The sequence below is a fragment of the Penaeus chinensis genome, chromosome 16 (assembly GCF_019202785.1).
Source record: "Penaeus chinensis breed Huanghai No. 1 chromosome 16, ASM1920278v2, whole genome shotgun sequence".
NCBI classification, from domain to species: domain Eukaryota; kingdom Metazoa; phylum Arthropoda; class Malacostraca; order Decapoda; family Penaeidae; genus Penaeus; species Penaeus chinensis.
The window spans coordinates 18,759,394-18,771,893 of NC_061834.1; the positions used below are offsets into that span (position 1 = coordinate 18,759,394).

At 46.0% G+C, this 12,500-nt stretch overlaps 1 protein-coding gene across 1 annotated transcript in view; it reads right to left on the bottom strand.

Moving 5' to 3' along the window:
• The window catches only part of LOC125033189 (titin-like), a 249,636-nt gene that overhangs the window by 102,402 nt on the left and 134,734 nt on the right, over positions 1 to 12,500 (bottom strand). The window contains 18 exon segments of the mRNA XM_047624561.1: positions 1 to 845; positions 968 to 1,049; positions 2,125 to 2,181; positions 2,632 to 2,753; positions 2,966 to 3,174; positions 4,473 to 4,659; positions 4,795 to 4,966; positions 5,310 to 5,541; positions 6,456 to 6,746; positions 6,895 to 9,316; positions 9,623 to 9,799; positions 10,359 to 10,442; positions 10,604 to 10,708; positions 10,846 to 11,037; positions 11,149 to 11,274; positions 11,377 to 11,612; positions 11,741 to 11,956; positions 12,104 to 12,247. The exon segment at positions 1 to 845 is cut by the window's left edge and continues 35 nt beyond it. Of these exon segments, the coding sequence (XP_047480517.1) occupies positions 1 to 845; positions 968 to 1,049; positions 2,125 to 2,181; positions 2,632 to 2,753; positions 2,966 to 3,174; positions 4,473 to 4,659; positions 4,795 to 4,966; positions 5,310 to 5,541; positions 6,456 to 6,746; positions 6,895 to 9,316; positions 9,623 to 9,799; positions 10,359 to 10,442; positions 10,604 to 10,708; positions 10,846 to 11,037; positions 11,149 to 11,274; positions 11,377 to 11,612; positions 11,741 to 11,956; positions 12,104 to 12,247 (5,899 nt within the window).

The following is a 12,500-nucleotide window of genomic DNA, read 5'->3' on the forward strand; positions in this document are numbered from 1 at the left end:
CGCTGTCCCTCTTGCACATTCTGCGACTGCAATTTCCGTACAATGGTGGGGGCCTGGGTGGCTCCGGCAGGAGTGGTGGGTGTCTTTGGTGCCTGCGCAGGGCGAGGACCAGCTACCTCGACTGTGGCCTGGCAGCGAGCCTCACCGGCCTTGTTAATGGCGACACATTCGTATGAGCCGCTGTCTTCGGCAACTGCCTCAATGATGAGCAGTGTGTAAGTGTCCTGGTCCTTGACCATCTTGTAATGCATGTCTTGGATGAGCTTACGTCCGTTCTTGAGCCAATAAATATCGATCGGCGGCGTCCCAGAGATCTTAGAGTCGAGCCTCACGAGGTTGCCTGGCTGCGAGAAGGTGTCCTGGATGGTCTGGTAGAAGCTCGGGGGCACTGCACCAGCGCCCCTCTGCTTGCGTTCCTCGACCACCAAGTTCGCCGAGCACTTCGCACGTCCTCCTCTGTTCTCCGCCACGACGGCAAACACACCGGAGTCTTCCATAAAGACTTCACGGATCATGAGGATGCTCTTATCGCCGAAGGTATGAATCTGGAAGTCCGGAGAGCTCGTGATGGGGAAGTCCTCGCGATACCACTGGACTGTGGGGTTGGGATCGCCGTCAAATTCCACCTCGAAGCGGGCACCTTCTCTCTCGAAAACGCGGCACGGCTGGATCTTCCTGGTGAAGAACGGAGGCTTGGCGGGCTTCAGGGGAGGCCCTTCGACAATGCGCTCGGTAGTCTTGCCGGTGTGTTCCATCTCAGTGGTCTCTGTGGCCGTGATCTTACGAGTGATCTCAAGATCTCCCTGGATCTCCTTCTGAGTCTGCTTCTGCGTGGCAGTGTGGATCTGTGGAAGAAGGAATATACCATTTATGATTCCATCAATACTTAAGACGACTGTTTCCTATCCATAGCCAATGTTTACATGAGAACGACAACCAACAATCCTGTCTGAGCGAAGTCACTCACCTCCTTGCCGTGCACAGTCGACTCGGAGGGCTCGGGCTCCCTTGGTGGGTACTGTTGCTCATGGCGCACATCCTTGGTCTCCCTTTGGTCGAGGATAAAATAAGCAATACATATTAGACAATGCCAGATTCCCCTTGAAAAGTCTTCTACCGAACTCAGTTTTGCTATACTGTCGACTTAGTTGTTCACATTAAAATTTGGAAGTGATATTGTATATCTCTTCAGAAACTGTTGTCATTTGCCTCAGTCAAAATTTGTAGCTGGCGCGCGCGCACGTGTTTTGTGTGTGTGTGTGTGTGTGTGTGTGTGTGTGTGTGTGTGTGTGTGTGTGTGTGTGTGTGTGTGTGTGTGTGTGTGTGTGTGTGTGTCCGCGCGCGCGTACGTGTGCATGTATGCGAGTGTAATTGTGTGTGCATGACTGCTTATATATATTTACTTGTCTTATAATCCTATTAAAAAACATACATCACAGAGGCAAATATTTGGAATTAAAATGTAAGTGTATGATATGCAAAACCATGAGAAGGACAAGCGGCAAATCATAAAACGCAAGAAACTGGCCATGGCGAATCCCATGAGATTGACCCCCTGTGAATAAAGCTTTTTTTTATCCTTGTCGTGGCTTCTGGCTAACTATGTGTATTCTGGCATTCGAAATCATGCAAACTACAGGGCGACTGTGCTCTACTTGGTCACGTGACACTGGAGACCGAGACAGAGGTGTGGTCAACGAACGACACAAGGTATAATGGGACGAACGCAAGGAATATCTACCACGAAAGGGACCACAGTTAACATTATAATTTCATGTGAAATAAAACTCAAACATCAACAAATGTTTACAAATATGAACTCAGACATTAACAATTTTGATATATATACATATTAAAAACTGAAACTTAAACAGAATGCAGACCAGGAAAAATAAATGGAGAGTTAGAGTCATATAAAATTATGAACTGAAACAGCTAAATTATCACTATGCAGAATAAATAAAAATCGTCCTGAACGTAACAGTAAACAGGACAAAGAAATGATAAAGAAAGAAATTTAAAAAAATCGAGACTTGAAACGTAGATCAACGAAATAAAACAAAATCGATAACAAAACGAAACATTGAAGGTACATCCCACTTTGAAATCAAAAATTTCTGCTACCTTAATATCCTCTTTGGCCTTTGAAGCGGCTGCTGCTGTTTGGCAGACACTGTGTCGCTGTAGGAATGCCGGTAATATAGTCAGTATGGAGGTTAGTGCAATCTCGCGATGCCAACTTTCAGAGTGAATTAAAAAAAAAAAATGTTCCTTGACTACGAGGTGTTTGTTCCTCTAGCGTTAAGATGAATGAGTACTGATGAAGTGTATGTTAAATAAATTATTGTAATAATTGTAAAACCATTGCATTCTAGTTCTAAGAAGTACTCCAGGCTTCTGCAGAATGTATACCCCAGTGAAAAAAAGATGTAGCGATTACTGCGTTAAAATGTAGTCATCTCCGAGACAAGAGGAGAAACGAACGAGCGAAGCCACGGCGCCATGTGCCAGGGAAGGAGGACGGTAACCGAGCCTCTGTTCCCCGACCTATGACCCGGCTCGGCCTCCCGCATACATGACACGCTCACTTTCATGCTGCCACAAAGAGCGCGGCCAAATGCCTGCACTTACAGCTGCTCCTCGTAGCGAGATGCCATGCCCTTCGCCAGGGAGTGCTGGGCTGCGTGCTCGAGCGGGGAGGCGAACATCTTCACGTCCTTATTCTTGCGGTTCACCCTCCTCGTGTCCTCCAGCTGCCGAGGTGCAAAGTTGTAGACGTTAAAGTCATGCATAAATCTTTTTATCCATTATCAACATTACAGTAACATGACCGAAAAATAAATAGGAAGCACCATATATACTTTCTCCAACCTGAAAAGAATATTTGAGTTAAGAAAAATAATGCGCATTGACTCAATGTTGAACAATGATCTGAAAGATGTATAGACATTTACTACAAACTGACCTGCTTGATCTTTTCTCCTGCGTTCTTCTCACGAGCGAGTTTCTGCCACTCGGTTTCTTCAGTCTTATCGACTGGTCTGGCCATGTATTCGCCGAATTTGGACTCATGGACGATTGAATAATCACTGTCGATCCTCTCCTCGAAGACGCGGTCAAGCTCAGTTTCCTGGCGTTCCTTCTGGTAACTCTTGAGGTCATAGTCATACCAGGCTACAAAAATATAACATGTTATGGCCCGCCCTCCCGCCAGCACGGCAGGGCGCATGCTCAAGCCACCACCGAACTCTGGCTAACAGGGAATCAAACAGAACAACAACAGGGTAACTGGTAATTCTAGCAAATGATTGTAGGAACTATGGGGAAGCTACTCGACTAGAGGTGGCAAGTGCAGCACACAGGTGAAAAAAGGGTGACAATATTTGATAAACAGGTGATAGAAACGTGTTCATTTGAACAAAAGTGTGACTGTATTATAAGACAGACAGCAAATGTATTGAGGAAATATGTGGTTTGATCATTGGTCATCACTTCAGTCAAGAATAAACCTGTGGAATGGAATATGTGAAGGAAGTATAATATCAACAACATGCAGAGGGCACAGCAATACCAGCATGAAGAAGATCATTTTCAAAGAAATGCAAATAACAACATAGTCAGGCGGGATTTACAGGCCTTTGGAAAGAGGCAAAAATCATTAGCGACTTCTAGTAATTGAATTAGTGAACGAGTACAGAGGAAGGACAATGAGAAGGAGTGACGGACTAAACAATCAAAAGTAAACTAAAGAGGAAACTAATTATACGTGGGAGAGGAAAACACAACATGGCACTCGGAACTCAGACCGCTTAACTCTTACCTTTGCCGACTTACCAAATAATAATAATGATGAGAAAATGAAGAAATAAAATTTGGATTTGTAGGGGAATGTTGTTAGTTTTGAGTGACATAAGGATATAAATTGTGTAATAAATTGTGAAGAAATTAGAATAAAGTCATAAGTGTAGCGCTTGTGTGGTTAGCAATGAAAGTCTAGCGAGAAGTGCTGTATAGCTTCCCTGAAACTGCGTAACAGGCGGACTGTGACACGTAAACCAAAACTAACCTAGCAGATAAGGCGCCAATCTGCTAGGTACAATTTTGACAAGCGTGTTAGCGGCCACCATAGAACCACAGTTTGGAGGACACATACACGCAGAATGATGCTCGTTAATAATATAGAAATAAAAAGTTATGAATATATAAAATAACCGCCACAGCTGCCAGATCTGTCCCCAAGCGATCCTGTAACCCTGGAAGAGATTCAATATTACCTTAAAGCGATAGTGAGAGAGAGGCAGATGATGGATGAAAAAGCAACTTCATCGAAGACACGAGGCTGAAGATAAGGATCGCCGCCTTGTACAAAGTCAAGGCTGATGTCAAGATAACCAGGACGACTGCACAAGGCGGGATCCATCTCGCAGAGCCTCACTCCCTCGACTAGCCTCCTTCTAAGACGCCGCACTTACGTTTTGGTGAATTCTTGAGGACGGCGCGGTAGTCGTCCTGGCGCGGCATCACCTTGAGGTCGCAGCAGGCGTAGCATTCGCCCAGGGAGTTGCGGCAGATGACCTCGACCTTGCCGTTGTCGTACTGGCGGGTCTTGGGGATGTCGAGGTGGAACAGTCCGTCGTACCAGATCTTGAAGCGGTTACCCTGAAGGAGGAGGAAGGAGTCTCACATTGATCCATGGTCTGCTAGAATGATGCATATTTATAGACTATTGATTGTTCCAGATACCTTAGCATTACACGAGAAGATAGGGGTCAAAAGTATTAAAGAAGCACTCACGCTCATGGCAGTGGAACCGTTGACGATCCACATGACTCGTGGCTTGGGGTAGCCAGAGATGCGGACGCTGAAGCGGGCCCAGTCGCCCTCCTGTACCACCAGGCTCTCGGGCTTCTTCAGAACTTCGGGCTTCACGCGTGGCTTCTCCTCGTCCACCTGGGATTCGTGGGTACTGTCGCACAGGAAAAAATCGTGTTTTCATAAGCAATGCTAACTTATACTGCGGTCAAACAGAACTATAATTTCTGCTTGATATAACGTTTATTATTTTTAATATATCATTATTCTTATACTTTCATGATTATCATCGCCATTATCAATATTAGTAGGATAACCATTATCATTACTGTTTCGGTTATTTCCTTTATACACACATTACCGTAGAAATTATAATTTCCGTATCTTTACTACCAACTCTTATTGATATCTAACATTTTCCTTTCCCATTACAATCGTTATCATAACACCCCAGCAATATTCAAACTTTGGCAAACACACAAACATCATCAACGTACTGTGACCAGGATGCCTCGAGCTCCCTGATCTTCTCGAGGGACTGCATGCCCTTGGGGATCTGGGAATCGTAGATGACACCGGGGCGCCCTGTGGCCTTGAGGGTGGCGCGGGTCTCATCCATGCCCCACTTGTTCGTGGCGCGGCAGAGGTACTCGCCGGAGTCTTCGCCGAATACCCAGTTCATGACCAAGGCGACGTAGCCGAAGTCGTAGATGGGGGTGAAGCGGTTCTCTGCGGGCGGGCAAAGGGGCAGATCAGTGACTGGGAAAATTATCAGGGTGCAATTCGAAATACTATTTGTATATATAAAAGGTAAACAAATGAATAAAAATATAAATAAACTATATATGTATGTGTGTATATGCACACACACACACACACACACACACACACACACACACACACACACACACACACACACACACACACACACACACACACGTACACACTTTGTGTATACGTGTGTATTTTTGCAGTGCGTGTACGTGTGTAAGTACTAATGAATATATTATGTGTATATATGTGTGTGTGTGTTTTATTCATGTATGTGTATACATGCATGTAACCGTGTATGTACATATACATGGGGTGTATGTATGCATGCATATATGTATATATGTATATATATACATATATATTAAATATATGTGTGTGTGTATGTATGTATATGTGTGTGTATATATGTGTATATATATATGAATATATGCATATGTATATATCTATATGTATATATCTATATGTATATGTGCATATGTATATGTGTATATATATATATGTATATATATATATATATATATATATATATATATGTGTGTGTGTATAAGTATACAGAGAGAGAGAGAGAGAGGTGCGTGCGTGCGTGCGTGCGTGCGTGTATATGTGTGTGTGTGTGTGTGTGTGTGTGTGTGTGTGTGTGTGTGTGTGTGTGTGTGTGTGTGTGTGTGTGTGTGTGTGTGTGTGTGTGTGTGTGTGTGTGTGTGTGTGTGTGTGTGTGTGTGTGTGTGTGTGTGTGTGTGTGTGTGTGTGTGTGTGTGTGTGTGTGTGTGTGTGTGTGTGTGTGTGTGTGTGTGTGTGCGTGCGTGCGTGCGTGTTATGAATTTGCTTTCTTTTTTCTTTCCTGTTTATACAAATCGTTTTCGACGTACTGTAGGGCAGAGGGCGGCCATTGAAGAACCATTCGACCTTCATGTGCGGATCGCCGACAGGAGCCAGCTGGCAGTCGAACTTGGTCTCCGCCATTTCCTGGAGATCCCTCACGTCCTTGATGTGAGTCACGAAGCGAGGTGGCTGCCTCTTCTCGGGCTCGTAAATGTCTTCCTGTGTCAGCATGACTTCCTTGCAGTACTTCTTGAGGGTTTCCTCCATCTGCGAAGCGAAGTCCTGGCCTGTCTTCATACCCTTCGGCACCTGTGACTGCAGCACAACGGACTGGCCGGCTGTAAAAAAAAAAAACAAAAAAAAAAAAAAAAACGGATGTAATGAGTTTCAACAGTTTGTCTTACGGCCCTTAAATATGGTTCAAAGATAACTTAAATGGAAATAATACGATAGGATATCATAATTACATAATGAGAGTTTACTTACCCTTGGATTTAAGAGAAGCCCTGGTGATGTCCTGTCCGAGCTTGTTGTAAGCGCGGCAGACGTATTCACCGGAGTCCTCGGCGTAGGTGTGAAGCAACTCGAGGGTCACATGGCCCAGCTCGAAATTGGTCCTGAAGCGGTGACCTGACTGCAGAGGCTTGCCGTTGTGGTACCATTCAATGCGCAGATTAGGATCATTGCGTGGCTCAACGCGGGCCTCGAAGAACGCGCGCTCTCCCTCCTGCATGCTCTGGCTCTTGATGGGAACAGTGAACTTGGGGGGAGTCATCTCGGCATCGGCGTCGTACTTCTCAGTGAGAGGTCCGCGCTCCAGCTCCTTCAGCTTCTCAGCAGTCATGCCCTGAGGCAGCTGCGTGCTGAGGTCAACGCCATGCTTGGAGCGGACATTGAGCGTGGCCTTGGTGGTTGCCTGGCCCCACTTGTTCGTGGCACGGCAGATGTACTCACCTGTGTCACGGGCGAAGGTCCATTCCAGATCAAGGACGACAAAGCCGAAGTCATCCATCATGTGTACACGAGAACCAGCAGCAAGTGGCATACCATTATGGAACCATTCGATGCGCATAGTTGGGTCTCCCACAGGCTCGACACGGCAGTCGAAGTGAGCAGGTTGTCCCTCAACCAGGTCGGTGATGTTCTCCAACTGAGTGACAAAGTTTGGTGGGCACGGCTTCTCTTCCTCATCGGGAGCCCTCTCCTTCTTGTACATACTCTCTTCCAGTTTCTGGATGGACTCTGTGCATCCCTTGAACTTGGAAGTAGCCTGGGGATCAAGGATAATTCCACTCTTGCTGGAAACAATCAACTTACATTCGACGGAAGCTTCGCCATGCTTATTGATCGCCCTGCACGTGTAAGTGCCAGAATCATTGGAATAGCAACCAGCAAGTTCCAGAATCACATAGCCAAAGTCATTGATGGTCTTGATGCGAGACCCAGCCCTCAATGGGCGCCCATTATGATACCACTCTACACGGAGGTAAGGATCGCCCACTGGCAGAAGGCGGCACTCGAAGTGCGCCAGCTGGTTCTCAAGGATGGTGCAATCCTGAGGCTGCGTCACGAACTGTGGTGGCTGTCCAGAGTCGGTCGGAGTGCCCATATCAGGTGATTTGATCATGAGGCCTTCCAGTTCAGCAATCCTTTCCATGCCCTTCTGCATGGACTTAGGAAGCTGACTTTCGAGAATGACAGAGCGCTTACCCTCGCACTTCAGATAAGCCTTTGTAACAGCCTCACCATAGTCATTGTAAGCACGGCACATGTACTCACCAGAATCCTCAGGGTAAACTGGGGAAACCTCCATGATTACAAAGCCGAAGTCACAGAACTGACGGATGCGAGAGCTGTACTTCATTGGCTTTCCATTCCAGTACCATTCGACCTTCAGGCGAGGGTCATCGGTTGGCACAAGGCGGGCCTCGAAGTGAGCATTCTCTCCCTCCTTCATGTTGTCAATGTTATTCAGAGGAACTGTGAACTTGGGTGCCATGCCTACTCTGTCAGATGTCACAGACTCGCGACGCATCCAGGCAGTGTCCTCCAAAGTCTGGAGCTTCTGAAGGCCGCCTTCCATTCCCTTGGGCACCTGAGGTGTGAGGATGAGGTTGGTCTTGCTAAGGCACTTCAGGTTAGCAGTTGTCTTGTCCTCGCCAAGCTTGTTGACAGCACGGGCCTCATACACGCCTGAGTCTTCCTCGTAGCAGTAGAGAATGTCCAGGATAACAATGCCAAAGTCATGGAAGGTCCTGTAGCGATGGCCAGAAGGAAGTTTCTTGCCATCCTTGTACCACTCAACAACAAGCTTGGGGTCATTCACGGGTTTCAGGCGCGCCTCGAAGTGAGCGCTCTGTCCCTCAACCAGACGTTCGATGCTGGCGATCTGAGTGATGAACTTGGGAGGCTCGGCTGCCGCGGGAGTAGTGGGAGCCTGGACGCCAGCCTTCTGGCCCTCCAGAGCTGCAATCTTGTCGAGCGAGCCGGGCTGCAGTGACTCTGTGTAGACACCTCCCTTTCCATAGCAGTTCAGGAATGCCTTGGTAGTGTCTTCGCCATACTTGTTGGAGGCCTTGCACATCCATTCGCCGGCATCGTGGTTCTGCAGGTAGGCAATGTCCAGGACGACAAAACCGAAATCGCTGACGGTTTTGATGCGAGTGGCGTTGCGGAGTGGCTCGCCGTTGTGGAACCATTCGACCTTCATGTTGGGGTCGCCGATGGGGACCAGAGTGCACTCGAAGTGGGCAGAGTCGCCGTCCTTGAGTCCCTCCAGGTTCTGGATGTGAGTGGTGAAGCGAGGAGGCTGGCCATGAGCGCGGTCGACGCACTCAAGGGTGACGGAACATTCAGCCTTACCCCACTTGTTGGATGCACGGCAAGTGTACTCTCCGCTGTCGGAGATCTAGAATGGAAGGGATGTATGTTCAATAAGGTTATCAATTTTTTTTGTAATTATTACATGCTGATAATATATTTATCTTTGTGCACATATTTACATCTATCTAAACCTTAATCCCTTTCAATGGTTATTCGTATTTTTTCATGTCTAAAGAGAGATAGAGAGAGAGAGGGAGAGAGAGAGAGAGAGAGAGAGAGAGAGAGAGAGAGAGAGAGAGAGAGAGAGAGAGAGAGAGAGAGAGAGAGAGAGAGAGAGAGAGAGAGAGAGAGAGAGAGAGAGAGATGAATTGAACGTGTAAAGCGAACCCACCTTTGTGCCTAAGATCTCAAGCACAACCATGCCGAAAGCGTACACTGTGCGGACGCGGTGGGAGGCCTTGAGCGCCTCGCCCTTGAAGAACCACTCGACCTTCATGGACTCGTCGCCGACGGGGGTGAGCATGGCCTCGAAGTGAGCGATCTCACCCTCCTCCATGTTGCTCAGGTCCTACGGACAGAGGGTCAGTTAAGTTAAATACATTTTTTTTATTATACACGTGCAGACACACATAATATTTGTATTTTTATGTATAAATATTCATTCCTTTTCCAGTATATACATTCACTTAAACATACACACATACTCATATATCTATATCCATCTATCTATGTATCTACACATACACACACACACACACACACACACACACACACACACACACACACACACACACACACACACACATATATACATATATATATATATATATATATATATATACACATGTAAGTGTATATATATGCATCTATCTCTTCGCCTATCTATCTATCTATCTATTTATCTCTCTATATCCATCTAATTTTTGTATCTGTTTATATATCTGTCTATATCTATATGTCTACCTAGATCTATCTATATCTATGTCTACCTAGATCTATTTCTATATCTATCTAGAGTTCCTTTACTCTTTCTCTTTATTTCGTGCGAGCGTGCGTGCGTGGTTGTATCTATCTATCTATAAGAGCTAACAGGTGGCGTTAGCAGTGTTGTGGCGGGAGCCTCTCACCTTGAAGGGGACGGTGAAGACGGGCGGGTGGCCTTCCTCGTCGGGGAGAGCGCGGTCGTCGCGGCGGAGCTTGTTCTCCATGCGCTGAGGAAAACGAAGTCGGAGAATTAATTACAGCTAAATTCAGACTTATGATCCGCCAGTTATTTTTACTAATGAAGGGATAAAATAATTCGCGTTCTATCAGTGAACTTACATCAATGTGTATGTACAGTATATACGTTAGTATGGACATGTGTGCTTACCTGAATGGCCTCGAGCCCAGCTTCGCCAGCAGGATGCTGAGTGCCCTCGATAAGGACATCCTTGCCGACCACAACGACGGTGGTAGTGCAGAAGGCTTCTCCTGCCTGTAAGATTATTGTTATGTCGTAATTAGCAAAGAAAACTCCTGAAGGCATTTTATTGCATGATTGAGAGGAATGCATTATTTGATAATCTACAACAAAATTCTTTCAACCGTTATATTCGTTCATTATGTTCTGACCTTGTTGTAGGCGCGGCAGGTGTAGATACCCTGGTCACGCTCGTAGACGTCACTGAGGTCGAGTGTGACAAGACCAAAGTCGTAGCTCGTCTTGTAGCGCGATGCCTGTTCCAGAACCTTGCCGTTCAAGAACCATTCGATCTTAAGATCAGGATCCTGTTTGGGCTCAACGTTGGCCTCCATATGCAGAGCCTAGATAAAAGATGTAGGTGGTTAGGTTTTGCGTCTTTTTACAGGAATCTATAACATTTAATTATATATTAGTTAAATGCTTGTGTTTGATACTCTTGTTAGTTCGCTTACCTGGTTCTCATTAAGGGAGAAGTTGGTCTGCAGAGGCCTGACAAAGAAGGGCTTCGGGAAGGAGACTTCACGTTCAGACATCTGCCTCTGGTACTTGGCCCAGTAGGCACGCTCGGCTTCCTCCACCTGGTGAGAAGTAATGAAATGTTAGCATAAAACGCAATCATACCACACAATATCCCAATCCCTATAATAAGATGCACAGACTCCGAAACCAACGAAACTCACTGCCTCAAGGCCAGCTCTGCCCTGCGGGTGCTGGGTGTCGAAGTAGAGGTTGGCCTTGCTGATGCACGTAAGCGTGCCAGTGGTAGTGGCTGAGCCCTTGGCGTTCGTGGCGCGGCACATGTAGATGCCGGAATCCTCGGCGTAGCAGTGAGTGCAATCGAGGGACACGAAGCCAAAGTCGTAGGTAGCCTGATAACGTGCGGCTGCCTGCATGGGTTTGCCATTGATGAACCAATCTGTAATAAGAAGAAGTATTAGGAATACTGTAACGTTACAGTTGTAATTTAAAATATACAATGGAGAGGTTAATCACATATTTATGTTGTGAAATTATCTACTATAGCGCCGAAATCGTATAACTCACCAATCTTCATTGTTGGGTCGCTGCATGGCTGAACCTTGCATTCGAAGTGAGCAGTGTCTCCTTCGCGACATTCCACATTGTTCAAGTGCGAGATGAACACCGGCACGTCAAAGGTGGGCTCAACGGGGGAGCCAGGGCCAGCGGCAGGCTGTTCGAGCTGCGCAATCTTGGACAGGGCCTCGGGATGCATGGAGTCGCCGATCAGCCAGTCGCGGCCTGCGCAAAGCATCGCCAGTTATATATGTAGTCATATTTATCTTCTCCTTCTCCTTCCGAAAGATTATCTTTTGTGATACTCAACTATGATCCAGTTTATCATGACTTCAACGAAATATATTAAGAGCCAATATATTGAGTACTAACCGAAGACCTTGATGTTGCAGGTAGAGACTGCTTCTCCCACGCGGTTGACGGCCTTGCAAGTGTAGATGCCAGAGTCGTCCTCACGCAGCCCTGAGATCTCCAGGGTCACGTGACCGAAGTCAAAGGTACTACGAATACGAGTACCTAGAGAGGAGATCAGGTATTAATTGATACTGTCTGTTATAAATTACATCCGTTGGAAAGGGCTAGAGGCTGAATAATTCAAGCGTAAATATGAATATGAATAACAATAACAGTGATAATAATGATGATAATGATAATATTAATAATAATAATAATAATAATAATAATAATAATAATAATAATAATAATAATAATAATAATAACAATAATAATAATAATAATAACAATAATAATAACAATAATAATAATGATA